This window comes from Cebus imitator, unplaced genomic scaffold, assembly GCF_001604975.1.
Source record: "Cebus imitator isolate Cc_AM_T3 unplaced genomic scaffold, Cebus_imitator-1.0 Scaffold213, whole genome shotgun sequence".
NCBI lineage: Eukaryota > Metazoa > Chordata > Mammalia > Primates > Cebidae > Cebus > Cebus imitator.
In genome coordinates, this window is record NW_016107528.1 from 885,706 (window position 1) to 903,216 (window position 17,511).

A 17,511-nucleotide genomic window follows, 5' to 3' on the forward strand; every position below is an offset into this window, starting at 1 on the left:
AAAAATCTAGAAAAAGCAAAACTACAGTTACAGAAAAGCAGACCAATGACTGCCTGGCATTGAGCTGAGGAGAGGACAGATTACAAAAGAGAACAAGGAAGCTTTACGAGGGTGATAAAAATGTTCTATATTGTGGTTGTAGCAGTAGTTATACCTCTGTGTGCAATTACAAAAATTCATCAAACTGTACACTTAAAATGGATAAATTTTATTTCATGTAAAATACAGCTCAATAAAGCTGGAGGGAAATGCAAAACTATGAATAAGGGTACTTACAGGTCTCGCTTATTAAAGCAGAACAACACTCCCAGAAGAGTTGTCAATAGGAATGCTAAGCAAACAGGCACGACTATGGCTTCAATTTCTCCTTGAGCTAAAAACAACAAAAAAAAAGGTGTGATAAGAAATAATTGTTGACACATGCACTCAGGAGATATAATACAATTTCTCAGCCAGGCTTACTGTTGAAAAGATTAAATACAATCCCCCTTTTTTTTTTTTTAAAGTCTTTTCAGACTTTGTTTTTTTACCCTCCTCTCTCCTTGGTGTAAATCACATCCCAACCATTTATGTCTTAGGCAGTAATCTGGCCACACGGCATAAAATATAAGTTGGTTGGGGGATAAGAATGATCAGTGATTTGGGTATTAGAGCTTTCAAACATAACCGTTTATAACATTTATGATCCGCATTCAGTATAATCTTAGTAAAAGTTTATCTCTGAGTTCTAGTACTATATAAGAGAGAAATTATGTCAGAAAAAATTAATACTGGGTGTAAAATGGAAAAGCTATAAAAATATAATTGAACTATAAATTTAACCCTCTAAAAGAAATAAAAATGCAACTCTCAGAATTTTAAAGAGTTATCATTTTCCAAAAAGATGATATATCTGATACAGGGCTAAGAAATTTAGGAGATGCTCAATGGGCACAAGGAGCAACACAAGTAGGAATAAACTAAAAAGTAACCAAGCCTAAGATTTCTAAATACCACGCAAATCCTCATCTGCATTTAAAAGAGGACTTGTTCATCAAATGAATCACTAATTGGGATAATATTGGAGATTTTTTAAATCTCCAATATTAATGTTTAAAACAAACTTTCCTGATGGTTGTTTCTGGTTAATTTTGAATTTTAATTAGTCTTTTAAAGGAAAAACGTATGAAAGTAATATTGCAGCCATATACTACTCAATTTTATCCTTCCACCACACACATCCCTTTGTAACTACCATCCTATGAAACTCAGTAGAAATCAAGAATTCAGATAAAGGCTTGAGAATAAACTATGGGTTGGCAAATATTCTTAAATACTAAGCATCATATGTATGTGTGTACGTGTGTATATACATGTATTTATGTGTGTATATATATTGATATGTGTATGTATGTGTGTATATATATAAAATGCCAAATCTAATTTAGGCAGAAACTTTATTAACAGCTACTTTTATGTTTTCAAGCCTGGGCCTTTGCTCATGCTGCTCTCTAAGGTGCCACCATCTTCCTATTTGTCCACATCTTAACTCAAGGCTCAAGTATTATCCCCACAAAACCTCCTTTGAAGGTAAAATTACTCACTACTGATACATTTAAATTCCTCCTCTATTTACTGTCTACCTACTCCACTGGTTCCTTTTTTGATTTACTTAGGCAAAATTTCTTCAACAGAGCTATAAGGTCCTTGTTGGCAAGACTCATGCCATGTCAAGAAGCCATAATGGATTCATGAGACTATAGAGAACTGAAAAAAAGGTTATGAAGTAATACTAATAATTTTTTTTTTAAAAAAGACATACAGAAAAAAGACTAAAAGGATATATACACAAATATATTTGAGGAAAGGATTAGGACTCATTTTTCTTCCTCTCTATATTTTACTGTGCAGTCTAAATTCTCTGTAACAAACACTTTTATATTTAAAAAATTTTAGGCTGAGCCTGGTGGCTCATGCCTGTAATCCAGCACTCTGGGGAGCTAAGGCAGGAGGACTGAAGCCAGGAGTTCAAAACCAGCCTGGGCAACATAGTGAGATTCCCATCTCTACCAAAAAAAATTTTAAACTAGCTGGGCATGGTGGACCTACCAGTAGTCCTAGCTACTTGGGAACCTGATGCAGTACTGCTCAAGCCCAGGAATTTGAGGTTACAGTGAGCTATGACTGTACCACTGCACTTCAGCCTGGGAGACAGAGCAAGACTCTGTCTCAAAATCAAAAAACTTATATGGGTTTATATGTGTGCATGTATGGATACACATAGAGCTCTGTAGCTGGTCTCCACAGAAATATATATACGCTTTTAAAGTTTATTTTGAGACGGAGTCTCGCTCTGTCACCCAGGCTGGAGTGCAGTGGCACAATCTCGGCTCACTGCAACCTCCATCTCCCACATTCAAGCAATTCTCCTGGCTTGGCCTCCTGAGTAGCTGGGATTACAGGTGCCCGCCACCATGCCTGGCTAATTGTTGTATTTTTATTAGAGATAGGGTTTCACCATGTTGGCCAGGGTGGTCTCGAACTCCTGACCTCGTGATCTGCCTGCCTCAGCCTCCCAAAGTGTTGGGATTACAGGCATGGGCACACCCGGCCCTTTATTTTTTAATTTTTCTCAAGATTATGGTATAAAGTTTTATTTCAAATAATGTTAAATATACATTAACATGCCACCACATGGGACAAACCCTGTTGCAGTAACTACATTCATTACTGGCCCTAACAACAAAGCTCAGGATCGTTTATAATTTATGACTCATTCATTTTCCTCAATCAGCAACCAACAAGGCACATGGAACTTACTACTTATAATTCACTAGGGGTTGGCACTTGGAGGTGGGGGTTACAATTATGGCAAAATAAGGTAATTTTCTATAATGATTCAAAATGCAGTGGGAACAAGAAAGAATGATAACAGCCAGATAACTAGGTGAAGACCTCACTGAGGGCAATGCACTGAGAAAAGTTAAGTTAGCACAAGGAGCTTGCAGTTGAAGAACATGATGATGAAAGAGTACACACAATCAATAGGACTTGACACTCAGCTTACATTTATTATAATCACATCTAAATTTCTGGCTTTGGCTAAGAGTTGGATGGTTGTGGAACAGAACGAGGGAGGGTAAATGTATTTCGGAAGGAAAGAGGATGGCGAAAGCCATGGACAGAGTTTGAATAGGCAAGTAAGAAAATAGGGTCAAGAACAGAGCTCTGGGGAATACAAACCATTTAAAAGTACAGCAAAAAAAGGAGAACAAGCAAACACCAGAGAATGAGGAAACTGCACTAGTAGAAAAATGAAAGTATGGTTAGAAAACCCAAGGGAGGAGGGAGTTTGACAGATGGAAGCCCAACAGAGTCAAAAGCTGAAAAGAATAAAAAAGGCTGGAGGCAAAAAAAAAAAAAAAAAAAAAAAAAAAAGGGGAGAAAAAAAAAAAAAAAAAAAAAAAGTAGTAAAAAGATAAAAACTAAAAAGCATGCAGTAGATATGATGACCAAGAGGTCCTCTGAGTGATACCACAGAAGTTTCAGTGCAGGGGTGGGGTTGGAACCCTGATTTCAGTATGTTAAAGACTAAGTGGGAAGTATGAAGTGAAGATTGTAAAGTGGATTCAAGTAATCTGAGGATAGAGAACACCACACCCAAACCAGTGAAAAAAATGAACCCACTTGGAAAGATACACAAATTCGCTTGGGATTTTGAGTATAGCTGAATTTAGTCAGAAGCAGTTAATATAACACGAAAAAGGTGAGGAATAACACTTTTTAAGTTCTGGGGTACATTTACAGATTATGCAGGATTGTTGCATAGGTATACACATGCCATGGTGGTTTGCTGCATCCATGCCCTGTCATCTACATTAGGTATTTCTCCTAATGTTATCCGTCTCCAATCCCCCTACCCGCCACTATCCCTTCCCTGGCCCCTCCACCCCACAACAGGCCCTGGTATGTGATGTTCCCCTCCCTGTGTCCATGTGTTCTGTTACACACCCACTTATGAGTGAGAACATGCAGTGTTTGGTATTCTGTTCGTGTTTGCTGAAAACGGTTTCCAGTTTCATCCATCTCCCTGAAAAGGACATAAACTCATCCTTTTTTATGGCTGCATAGTATTCCATGGTGTATATGTGCCACTTTTTTATTATTATACTTTAAGTTCTGAGGTACATGTGCAGATCTTGCAGGATTGTTACATAGGTATATACATGCCATGGTGGTTTGCTGCCTCCCTCCCCTCTTCACCCACATTAGGTATTTCTCCTAATGTTATCCCTTCCCAACCTCCCACCCCATGCTATCACTCGCCTAGCTGCCCACCCCCCACAACAGATCCCAATGTGTGATGTTCACCTCCCTGTGTCCATGTGTTCTCATTGTTCAAGACCCACTTATGAGAACATGCAGTGTTTGGTTTTCTGTTCTTGTGTCTGTCTGCTGAGAATGATGGTTTCCAGATTCATCCATGTTCCTGCAAAGGACATGAATCTCATCCTATTTTGTGGCTGCATAGTATTCCACAGTGTATATGTGCCATATTTTCTTTATCCAGTCTATCCTTGATGGGTATTTGGGTTAGTTCCAAGTCTTTGCTATTGTAAACAGTGCCGAAATGAACATATGTGTGCACATGTGTCTTTATAATAGAACAATTTGTAATCCTTTGAGTGTATACCCAGTAATGGGATTGCTGGGTCAAATGGTACTTCTATTTCTAGATCCTTGAGGAATCACCACACTGTCTTCCACAATGGTTGCACTAATTTACACTCCAACCAACAGTGTAAAAGTGTTCCTATTTCTCCACGTCCTCTCCATCATGTTGTCTCTGGATTTTTTAACGATCCCCATTCTAATTGGCATGAGATGATATCTCAATGTGGTTTTGATCTGCATTTCTCTAATGACCAGTGATGGTGAGCATTTTTTGTGTTTCTTGGCCATATAAATGTCTTCATTTGAAAAATGTCTGTTCATGTCCTTTGCCCACTTTTTGATGGGGTTATTTTCTTGTAGATTTGTTTTAGTTCTTTGTAGATTCTGGATATTAGCCCTTTGTCAGGTGGGTAGCTTACAAAAATTTTTTCCCATTTTGTTGGTTGCCAGTTTCCTCTAATGATTATTTCTTTTGCAGTGCAGAAGCTCTTACATTTAATTAGATCCCATTTATCTATTTTGGCTTTTGTTGCCATTGCTTTTTTTAGTTATCAAGTCCTTGCCTATGCCTATGTCCTGAATGGTACTGCCTATGTTTTCTTCTAGGGTTTTTATGGTGTTAGGTCTTATGTTTAAATCTTTAATCCTAATCCATCTGGAGTCAATTTTTGCATAAGGTGTAAGGATGCGGTCCAATTTCAGCTTCCTGCACATGGTTAGCCAGTTTTCCCAACACTTTCCCCATTGCTTGTTTTTGTCAGGTTTGTCAAAGATCAGATGGTTGTAGGTGTGTGTGGCAATACTTCCAAGGCTTCTGTTCTGTTCCATTGGTCTATAGCTCTGTTTTAGTACCAGTAGCATGCTGTTTTGATTACTGTAGCCTTAAAGTCAGGTAGCATGATGCCTCCAGCTTTGTTCTTTTTGCTTAGGGTTGTCTCGGCTAGGCGGGCTCTTTTTTGGTTCCATATGAAGTTTAAGGTGGTTTTTTTTTTTTTTTTTTTTTTTTTTTTTTTTTTCCAGTTCTATGAAGAAGGTCAATGGAATAGCATTTACAGATTCAATGATGTGGATAGCATTGAATCTGTAAATTACTTTGGGCAGTATGGCCATTTTCACAATACTGATTCTTCCTAACCATGAGCATGGACTGTTTTTCTATCTGTTTGTGTCCTCTCTTATTTCCCTTAGCAGTGGTTTATAGTTCTCCTTGAAGATGTCCTTTACATCCCTTGTTAGTTGTGTTCCTAGGTATTTTATTCTCTTCATAGCAATTGTGAATAGGAGTTCACTCATGATTTGGAATATAGGAATACTTGTGATTTTTGCACACTGATTTTGTATCCTGAGACCTTGCTGAAGCTGCTTATAAGCTTAAGGAGATTTTAGACTGAGACAATGGGGTCTTTTAAATGTACAATCATGTCATCTGCAAATAGAGACAATTTGACTTCCTCTCTTCCTAACTAAATATCTTACTTCTTTTTCTTGCCTGATTGCTCTGGCTAGAACTTCCAATACTATGTTGAATAGGAGTGGTGAGACAGGGCACCCTTGTCTTGTGCCAGTTTTCAAAGGGAATGCTTTTCCAGTTTTTGCCCATTCAGTATGATGGGTTTGTCATAAATTTATGTCTATGGGTTTGTCATAAATAGCTTTTATTATTTTGAGATATGTTCCATCGATACCCAGTTTATTGAGAGTTTTCAGCATAAAGGGCTGTTGAATTTTGTCGAAGGCCTTCTCTGCATCTATTGAGATAATCGTGTAGTTTTTGTCTTTGGTTCTGTTTATGTGATAAATTACATTTATAGATTCACATATGTTAACCCAGCCTTGCATCCCAGGATGAAGCCAACTTGATTGTGACGGATAAGCATTTTGATGTGCGTTGGATTCGGTTTGCCAGTATTTTATTGAAGATTTTCACAGCAATGTTCATCATGGACATTGGCCTGAAATTTTCTTTTTTAGTTGTCTGCCAGATTTTGGCATCAGGATGATGTTGGTCTCAAAAAAAGAGTTAGGGAGGATTCCCTCTTTTTGTATTTTTTTGGAATAGTTTCAGAAGGAATGGTACTAGCTCTGCTTTGTACCTCCAGTAGAATTTGGCTGTGAACCCATCTGGTCCTGGATTTACTTTGGTTGGTAGGCTATTGCTACCTCAACTTCAGACCTTGTTATTGGTCTACTCAGGGATTCAACTTCTTCCCGATTTAGCCTTGGGAGGGTGTCCAGGAATTTATCCATTTCTTCTAAATTTACTGGTTTATGTGCATAGAGGTGTCTATAGTAGTCTCTGATGGTAGTTTGTATGTCTTTGGAATCAGTGATGATATCCCCTTTGTCATTTTTTACTGCATCTATTCAATTCTCTCTTTTCATTAATGTAGCTAGTGGTCTATTTTGTTGATTTTTTTCAAAAAACCAGCTCCTGAATTTATTGATTATTTTGAAGGGTTTGTGTCTCTATCTCCTTCAGTTATGCTCTTAGTTATTTCTTGTCTTCTACTAGCTTTTGAATTTGTTTGATCTTGCTCCTCTAGTTCTTTTAATTGTGACATTAGGGTGCCGATTTTAGATCTTTCCTTGCTTCTCATGCGGGCAGTTAGTGCTATAAATTTCCCTCTAGACACTGCTTTAAATGTGTCCCAGAGATTCTGGTATGTTGTGTCTTCATTCTCGTTGGTTTCAAAGAACATCTTTATTTCTGCCTTCATTTCATTATTTATCCATTAGTCATTCAGGAGCAGGTTGTTCAGTTTCCACGTAGTTGTGCAGTTTTGAGCGAGTTTTTCAATCCTGAGTTCTAATTTGATTGCACTGTGGTCTGAGAGACTGATTTCCCTTCTTTTGCATTTGTTGAGGACTGATTTACTTCCAATTATGTGGTCAATTTTACAGCAAGTGCGATGTGCTGGGGAAGAATGTATATTCTGTGGATTTGGGGTGGAGAGTTCTGTAGACGCCTATTAAGTCTGCTTGGTCCAGATCTGAGTTCAAGTCCTGGATATCCTTGTTAATTTTCTGTCTAACTGATCTAATGTTGACAATGGAGTGTTTAAGTCTCCCACTATTATTGTGTGGGAGTCTAAGTCTCTTTGTAGGTCATTAAGAACTTGCTTTATGTATCTGGGTGCTCCTGTATCGGGTGCATATATATTTAGGATAGTTAGCTCTTCTTGTTGCATTGATCCCTTTACCATTATGTAATGCCCTTGTCTCTTTTGATCTTTGTTGGTTTAAAGTCTGTTTTATCAGAGACTAGGATTGCAACCCCTGCTTTTTTTTTTTGCCTACATTTGCTTGGTAAATCTTCCTCCATCCCTTTATTTTGAGCCTATGTGTGTCTTTGCACATGAGATGGGTCTCCTGAATACAGCACTCTGATGGGTCTTGACTCTTTATCCAGTTTGCCAGTCCGTGTCTTTTGTTTGGGGCATTTAGCCCATTTACATTTAGGGTTAATATTGTTACATGTGAATTTGATCCTGCCATTTTGATTTTAGCAGGTTGTTTTGTCTGTTAGTTGGTGCAGTTTCTTCATTGTCTCAATGGTCTTTACAACTTGGTATGTTTTTGCGGTGGCTGGTCATGGTTGTTCCTTTCCATGTGTAGTGCTTCCTTCAGGAGCTCTAGTAAGGCAGGCCTGGTGGTGATGAAATCTCTCAGCAATTGCTTGTCCATAAAGGATTTTATTTCTCCTTCACTTATGAAGCTTAGTTTGGCTGGATATGAAATTCTGGGTTGAAAATTCTTTTCTTTAAGGATGTTAAATATTGGCCTCCACTCTCTTCTGGCTTTTAGGGTTTCTGCCGAGAGATCCGCTGTGAATCTGATGGGCTTCCCTTTGTGGGTAACCCGACCTTTCTCTCTGGCTGCCCTTAGCATTTTTTCCTTCATTTCAACCCTGACGAATCTAACAATTATGTGCCTTGGGGTTGTTCTTCTCGAGGAATATCTTTGTGGTGTTCTCTGTATTTCCTGGATCTGAATGTTGGCCTGACTTGCTAGGTTGGGAAAGTTCTCTTGGATAATATCCTGAAGAGTGTCTTCCAGCTTGGTTTCATTCTCCCCATCACATTCGGGTACACCGATCAAACGTAGATTTGGTCTTTTCAAATAATCCCATGTTTCTTGGAGGCTTTGTTCATTTCTTTTCACTCTTTTTTCTCTAATCTTGCCTTCTCGTTTTATTTCATTGAGTTGATCTTCAATCTCTGATATCCTTTCTTCTGCTTGATTGATTCGGCTACTGAAACTTGTGTATGCTTCGTGAAGTTCTCGTGCTGTGTTTTTCGGCTCCATCAAGTCTTTTATGTTCTTCTCTAAGCTGGTTATTCTAGTTAGTATTTCATCTAAACTTTCTATAGTTTAAAAAAACAACCAAAGCCAGATAATATAAATCCAAAGACATACTTTTCAACACAATTTTAGCACATAAATCAAGTTCATTTCTAATCTAAGTTTGAAAGAGGAAAAAAACTAACTTATTTATTTCTTACCAAACTTTGGTGTAGTAAAAGTGAATTCTGGACCATCCTTCCCACCTTCATCTGTGTATGCTGCCATTCGAACCATGTACAATGTGTCACTAGTCAAAGAGGACAATGTATATTCTGTGTGGGAAGAATCCACATTCACAGCTGGAAGAAATAAAGAACCGTGCTTCATTCAACTATTCAATGCTTTTACTTATCTGGCCTATATCTGGCATGTGAAAGTATTAACGAAGCAAAGTATTTTTGTCAGAAAACAACTTTTTTAATGTTCTGACACAATTTTATGCTCTAAAGCATAACACAGTAGTTTTTTAATACACCCATGAAAGCAACCATAGGCACATTCTCAGGTGTCTCCTGAGACCAATATACTATAATAAGATGTATAACATAACAAAAATAGACTTAAATTAGTACCTAAAAGCTTAAGGAAAAAATGTCTGATCTAAATAACTAATACAGTTTTATTACCGGTTTCATTTCCAATGATGGTTCTATAAAATATAGTGTAATTTCTGATAAATCCATTCTGAACATCAACAGGAAGTTGGTCCCACTCTAAGACCGCTTCATTTTTCCCTACTTTTTTTGTCCGAACAGTAGGTCCTTTGGAAGGTGCTGTAAGAGAATAAACACATTTGCTAACTGAAAATCATTTGGAATTTAGTAAAATTTCCTTATGATAAAATTATTTGAACATAATGAGATATATCCTTATTTAAAAGTGATAAAAATTTTTTTGTTAATACAAACCCCTAAACTTTTTTTTTTTTTATCCCAAAGAAAGTGAGCTTGGACTTACGGGCTTGTTTAAGGTATGCCTTTATGGATTCAGGACTTCCTGGTCCATCAGCATATACTGGAGTAACTGTTATCAAATAGCATTTGCTCTCTGCTAAGTTCCCTAAAACAAGAATACCAGATTAAGTATGTTTTTCTATAATGAAAAAGTTAATACCATTATTTATTTTTACATTATAATTTCATGACCACTTAATTTTCTTTTTAAACTGCAGTTTTCAGCCAGGCGCGGTGGCTCATGCCTATAATCCCAGCACTTTGGGAGGCTGAGGCGGGTGGATCACGAGGTCAAGAGATCAAGACCATCCTGGTCAACATGGTGAAACCCGGTCTCTACTAAAAATACAAAAATTAGCTGGGCATGGTGGTGCACGCCTGTAGTGCCAGCTACTCAGGAGGCTGAGGCAGGAGAACTGCTTGAACCCAGGAGGCATAGGTTGCGGTGAGCCAAGATTGTGCCATTGCACTCCAGCCTGGGTAATAAGAGTGAAATTCCGTCTCAAAAAAAAAACCTGCAGCTTTCTAAGTAAGCATTGCCTTTTGTGTACTGGATTCAAGTTTAATTGGGTACAACCGTCTGTAAAAGTATTGGCAATGCAGTGAATAAAAATTATATTGTTAAGAATAATGATGGTATTTACATTTAGAATTTATAAAACAATGATCTCAAATTACTCTTGATCTTAGAGTCTGACTATTTTTGTATGTCTTTTTTTTTTTTTTTCTCTTGAGATGTAGTCTCGCACTGTTGCCCAGTCTGGAGTGCAATGGCACAACCTCGGCTCACTGCAACCTCTGCCTCCCAGGTTCAAGTGATTCTCCTGCCTCAGCCTCCCAAGTAGCTGAGATTACAGGCACTCACCACCACGCCCAGCTAATTTTTATATTTTTAGTAGAGATGGGGTTTCACCATTTTGGCCAGGCTGGTCTCGAACTCCTGACCTTGTGATCTGCCCACCTCAGCCTACCAGAGTGCCGGGATTACAGGCATGAAACACTGCACCCAGCCCTTGTATGTCTTACCTACAAGAGAGAACTGCCTAAGGAGCAAGATGAATAAACTAGTAGGACCTAAGGGAAAGCACTAATGGCCCTAGTTTGTTGGGTGAGTTGGAAAAAAGGTATCTGAAAAACTTCCTTGGCAGGGGCTATGGCTCCTATCTATAATCCCAGCACTTTGGAAGGCTGAGGTGGGTGGATCACTTAACAAAAACAAAAACAAACTTCCTTTATTTTTATCATTTTTAGCATGTTATATTCCTTTTTATATAAAATTTAACATTTTAAATTTAGATTTAACATTTTAGCATGTTAAATTTTAGCAGTTAAATTCCTTTTTTATACATTATATGTATATATCAGAAAATGTTTTATTGAAATTTACCTTCAACAAGAATGTACATTCCTTAACTATAACTCATGAAATTACATGTTCCTTTACCTTCTTAAAGTGATTTTACCTTTTGATGATTCAATATACCAAGAAGTGAACAGTTTTTATATTCTATTCTAATAGTGATGCTTTTAGGGTTACTGAGCTATATATGACTACCTACCCCAATCTTAATGTCTCCACAACCTATGCTAGCTTTTTTTTTTTTTTGAGATGGAGTTTCACTCTTATTGCCCAGGCTGGAGCGCAATGGCGCTATCTTGACTCACTGCAACCTCTGCCTCCTGGGTTCAAGCAATTCTCCTGCCTCAGCCTCTCAAGTAGCTGGGATTATAGGCATGCGCCACCATGACCAGCTAATTTTGTATTTTTAGTAGAGATGGAGTTTCTCCATGTTGGTCAGGTTGGTCTCAAACTCCTGACTTCAGGTGATCCACCCACCTCAGCCTTCCAAAGTGCTGAGATTACAGATGTGAGCCACCATGCCCGGCCACTTTTTAAAAAAGTTTCTATTGGCTCTGAACAGTGGCTCATGCCTGTGATACCAGCACTTTGGGAGGTTGAGGTGAGAGGATTGCTTGAGGCCAGGTATTGGAGACCAGCCTCTGCAATACTGAGTGTGGCAGCATGTGCCTGTAGTCCCAGATACTCCAGAGGATGAGGCAGATGATCACTTCAGCCTGGGAGTTGAAGGCTGCAGTCAGCCATGATCATGCCACCATACTCCAGCCTGGGCAATGGACTGAGACCCTGTATTTATTTATAAGTTTCTATAGTTATTTCCAGCCTGTTTCTTCCCTAAGCTTCAAATATTTTTAATTTGATATGGTCAATAAACCAGACAACCAAGCTCATTAAAACTGTACACTAATAATAGGTTAATGAAGTCCAAACAGCTTGTGTTATGATTAAAGCTCAAAAACTTTATGGCAGGAGTCTCTCTGCTTATAGCTTTTCTCTAATTAACTATATTATTCACAGCTGAATTCTAATTATTAATTATCCTTCAGCAACAAAATAACATAAATTGAGTTTGTTTTCTCTTTAAAGTTGTTATATCGCTTTAAAAGCACTTAAGCAGCACTGTAACACACAGACTGGAGCGCTATGATTCATTACTTCTGTCCTTCACTAGTACTGCCAATTGAAAGACGTAAGGAAATCTGAGTTCTAGTTCTGCTTCCTCTGTCTGATGGCTCTAAGACATTCAACAAGTCATCCAGATGCTCTAGGAAACCATTTTCTCATCTGAAAGATGAGGGTGTTAGGTAGAAAGAACATACAACTAATCTGCAGCAAAGGTTCGACTCTTGTATTTCCCTATACTCTGTAGTTTTAAGAGTTTTCCCTTGATGATAAAACCATACTGGGGTACAAACAGAAGACAGTATTAATCCCAGTCTGTTCATAAAGAGACTCTAATTCAGAGAGGTTAAGTATGAACTGCTGAAAGTCACACATTTAATAACTAGTGGGGCTATGATAAATTGGAAGTCTTTTCAATGGACCACAACACCTATAAGCAAAAGAAAAAGCTGCCTAAAGAGTTAGAAAAAGGATATCAACTTAAATGTTTCTAGCCAGGTATACCTCTTAAATAGGTGCGATGCACGGTACCATCTTCTTGTTGCCAGTCTGTGATACAGGGTGATTTATCTGATAACACACACCACTCAAGTACATATTTCTTTACAGATTCCCTTGGAGTAGTCCATTCTACCCAAAGCATGTTATCTTTGGGGAATGCTTTAAGATCCATTACAGGGCGAGTAGCTTTAAAACAAAGTTTGAATATTGACATAATAAATACTCACAAATTTGAAATTTCCGTATTTTACAGTCATTTCTAAAATGTGATTTATCAATTTTTGTTAGCATATATTTCCTTGCATAAAAGCACTTTATTGTAACTTACAAGTAAAGTAGTCAATTAATTTTTAAACGTAAATATTGCTTTCCCCGCCGGGTGTGGGGGCTCCTGCCTGTAATCCCAGCACTTTGGGAGGCTGAGGTGGGCAGATCACTTGAGGTCAGGGGTTTGAAATCAGCCTGGCCAACATGAGGAAACCCCATCTCTACTAAAAAATGCAAAATTAGCTGGGTGTTATGGTGCATGCCTGTAATTCCAGCTACTTGGGAGGCTGAGGCACAAGAATTACTGGAAGCCAGGAGGCAGAGGCAGCAGTGAGCTGAGATCACGCCACTGCACTCCAGCCCAGGCAACAGAGTGGCACTCTGTCTCAAAAAAAAAAAAAAAAAAAAAATTGCTTTCCCTAAATTCTTCAAATATTTGGTATTTCTAAGTTTGTAATTGCAATTTTTCTTCTTTGAAAAGTACAAATAAGGCTACAGATAAACATATGTACATGAGGTTCCCAAAGTCTTGAAATAATATTTTAAAAACCAGGTAAGTAATCAGAATATGCTTAAATGAATTAAGTAGCTTACTGCAAAGTTTAAGTGAGCATGTCGCGATGGAAATGTTTCTTGTATCCTTAAGAAATTTGTCTGTTGACTGATTCCTAAAAATGTGTCACTGGCTATGTGCAGTGGCTTATGCCTATAACCCCAGCACTTTGGGAGGTCAGGGAGAGATCGCGTGAGCTCAGGAGTTCCAGACCAGCCTGAGCAACCTGGCAAAACCCAGTCGCTAAAAAAAAGGAAAAGAATCATTATTTATAAAATTAAAACAATTTAAAAATAAAAATGTGATTATCTCTGACACTGACGAGATAGTCTTAGATGACTTGTGTTTTTTATGGGAGCCCTGTCCATCCCTAACCACCTTTTTTCCATCCAAGAGTCAGTCTCCATCTCACAGACACAAACCTTGAAAGTCACAGGCAGGAATACTTAAAACAGCTGCATCTGATTTGCCAACAAGATTTCTTGCTGTTAGGGTTGCTACATAGCGATCATTTGTAAGATTTACTGTCAGCTTTGTGTCATTAACTGTGTAATTTTGTAAACGTGATTTCCATCTTGTGAGAGTCACTTCATAATCCAAGATTTTTCCATTGGCTTCAAAAGGAGGCAATGTCTGTAATAAAATAGTTTACTTTTAAAAATGATTTCATAAATCTTAAATAAGTTAATCAGTTTTTCCTCATATTCACAAATCATGCCATTATGTCAAATCTCTAAATATTTAACTGTAAAGGACTCACAATCTCATTTTGATTCTAAAATAAAACTACTACATACTAAATGAAGAGCAAAAGCATGACTTCAACTAAAAGAGGGTAAGTAGCATCATTCTGTTAGCTTCTGGATCTGTATGCAATTCTGCATTGTGGCTATGTAGGCCTAAATTATTGAATTTATGCTCGAGTATTTTTCTCTTTACCTTCTTTTTTAGTATGATCTACTCATGCACTTATCAGCATACATTTTGATTATCGTGAACTTTTAGTATTTTCTGAGGTACTCTGGAAAATTCCAAATTACAAAACAACATTCCTCTTCTTATAGAACTTATACTTTCACCGAACTGTACTTAAATACCTATGAGGTATTATTTATAGTTTATGAACTTGACTTCTATATATTAATACATACAAAGCTTTAACTTTTTAACATTTTTATTAAAAAATAGTACTCAAATGCTTTGCTATTAAGATGAATAAAAACTTATCTGTTTAAAAAACCTCCACTCATAATACCATCCAAAATGTATTTATAAGGGTCAGGTGCGGTGGCTCACGGCTGTAATCCCAGCACTTTGGGAGGCCGAGGCAGGTGGATCACAAGGTCAAAAGATCAAGACCATTCTGGCTAAAATGGTGAAACATTATCTCTTCTAAAGGTACAAAAATTAGCTGGGCATGGTGGCATGCGCGTGTAGTCCCAGCTACTCAGGAGGCTAATGCAAAAGAATTGCCTGAACCCAGGAGGCAGAGGTTGCAGTGAGCTGAGATTGCACCACTCCACTCCAGCCTGGTGACACAGCGAGACTCTGTCTTTAAAAAAAAAAAAAAAAATGTATTTATAGGAGATAAAAGACTGTAAATGTGATTTTTACCTTCCACATGAGTTGTACAGTTCTATAGCCATGAGTATGGGATGGATCTATTTTATACCAAAAGCTTGGTGCTTTAGATGGTCCTAAAGAAAAGACATAAACTTCTTAAAATAAAGTTTTTAATAGTAAAATAACATTCTGCAAAGTATTCTTTTACTTTGTTCTTGCTACTCTTGCCCTCCAATTGTATCTCTTTATACCAGCATTTTCCCATCCCAGCATGATACACCTGGCTCTTCCTTTTGTCACAGTGATAGCCTGATGATTACAATTATAACGGAACGCTTTTCTAACCTCAAAATTGTAAAGGTACAAATGTATCCTGAGCAACATCTAGAGAGGCATCACTCTTTCTTATAACTTCATGTTCTTTATTCGGTGTGTGTGCTGCACTGCATTTTTGCGTATTTATCTACTTGAATCTCCTGTACCAGCAGCCTTTTCCCAGACTTCCTGGTCTGCCTGTCCTCACTTCTGTTTTGTCATCTGTAATTGCCTCTTCATGATCAACACATCACTGCCTAGATTTTATTTGGCTCCTCTCTTATTCTATCGATAGTACTTATCGCTGAAAATCAAACTGGAAAATCTATTTAAACACATTCAATATTCATAGGAATATAAAACAAGATAAATGTAGTAAAATAAGTTTACTACTTTTACTACTTTTTGTAGGGATGATTGAGAGTGATGGGATGTAATAAAAACAAATTCACAGTATTGTTGTGATAATCATTAACCATTTGAAAAAGCACTCCAGAAAACATAGTGTATTGCTTTTTTTCCAAAGACAGTGTTTCACTCTGTTGCATAGGCTGGAGTACAGTGGATGACTGTAGCGCACTATAACCCTGAGCTCCTTGGCTCAGGTGATCCTCCCTCCTCAGCATCCCAAGTAGCTGGGGTTTGGCCACCATACCCAGCCAAAACACAAACTGTTAAATATAGTAATTAAATTAGGTTTTTAAAATGCCTGTAGTATCAATTCTTCAAAACTTTTATAACAGCTATTAAGTGTAGTATAATTTTTTAATTGAACTTTCAGCAATAAGTAATATCAACTGATACTATTGATACTTTTTATTGTAAAAAGTTTGTCTTAAAAAAATGAATGGCACTGACTGGCTTCTCAAAATTTTTATAAATATAATAACAAGATATGGTCGTCAGTAGAATAAGAAAGGAGTTGAATAAAATCTAAGCAGTGAGGCTGGGTGTGGTGGCTCATGCTTGCAATCTCAGCACTTTAAGAGGCCAAGGCATGTGGATCACACTTTAGCTCAGTAGTTCAAGACCAGCCTGGGCAACATGGCAAAACCTTGTCTCCATAAAAAATACAAAAATTTGCTGGGCATGGTGGCATATGCTGCAGTCCCAGCTACGTTGGGGGCTGAGGCAGGAAGATCGCTTGAGCCTGGGAGGTTGAGGCTGCAGTGAGCTGTGTTCATGCCACTGCACTCCAGCCTGGGTGACAGAGTGAGATCCTGTTTCAAAAAATAAAAAATCTAAATACTGATATGTCATGAAGAGGCAATTACAGACAACAAAACAGAAAAGAGAGGACACGCAGACCAGGAAGGCTGGGAAAAAGGCTGCTGGTACAGAAGTTCAAACAGATAAATACACATGCGTACAATGCAGCACCCAAACAGAATAAAGAACATTAAATTATTTTTTAAAAATGTATGAGCCAGAAATATTTCCTAACATAAAGAGAACCCAGAGACTTCATTCACTCATTGATTTGACTAAGATTATGTACCCTTGTCACATAAAAATGCACACAGGCACTAACCACAATATTTTACCTACATTTTAAAGTATTTCATGAACTCCTCCCCATGTCCCTCAGTTTAAGAATTCTGGTCAAGACAAAGGAATCTGGCTGAGGACTCCCAAGCCAGCAATAGCAAAACTGCTTTTCTGCCTTTGACATTCTCAAGTCACATCATCTAAACCACTAGATGAGCTGTAAGTAAAGGGATATAAGTGGTAGGGGATTATTTAGCCACAACTACTGCCACCGATAACTAAGGGGTGAATCTGTGATAGGAAGGTGTTCAAAATGAAAAATCTATGCCACAGGATTATTTCTTTATGGCTACACAAGAACTTAGTAACATCAGCTGCTTTGCAGTGAGAAT

At 37.8% G+C, this 17,511-nt stretch overlaps 1 protein-coding gene across 5 annotated transcripts in view; it reads right to left on the reverse strand.

Annotated features, from left to right (window-relative positions):
• The window catches only part of IL6ST (interleukin 6 signal transducer), a 66,483-nt gene that overhangs the window by 7,525 nt on the left and 41,447 nt on the right, over positions 1–17,511 (reverse strand). For all 5 annotated transcript variants that reach the window (XM_017548685.2, XM_017548683.2, XM_037745783.1 and 2 more), the window contains 7 exons: positions 15,368–15,450; positions 14,176–14,386; positions 12,937–13,119; positions 9,955–10,056; positions 9,624–9,770; positions 9,156–9,296; positions 277–373 (listed from right to left, as the gene is read on the reverse strand). In XM_017548685.2, coding sequence (XP_017404174.1) covers positions 277–373; positions 9,156–9,296; positions 9,624–9,770; positions 9,955–10,056; positions 12,937–13,119; positions 14,176–14,386; positions 15,368–15,450 — 964 coding nt within the window. The remainder of the gene's footprint in view (positions 1–276; positions 374–9,155; positions 9,297–9,623; positions 9,771–9,954; positions 10,057–12,936; positions 13,120–14,175; positions 14,387–15,367; positions 15,451–17,511) is intronic.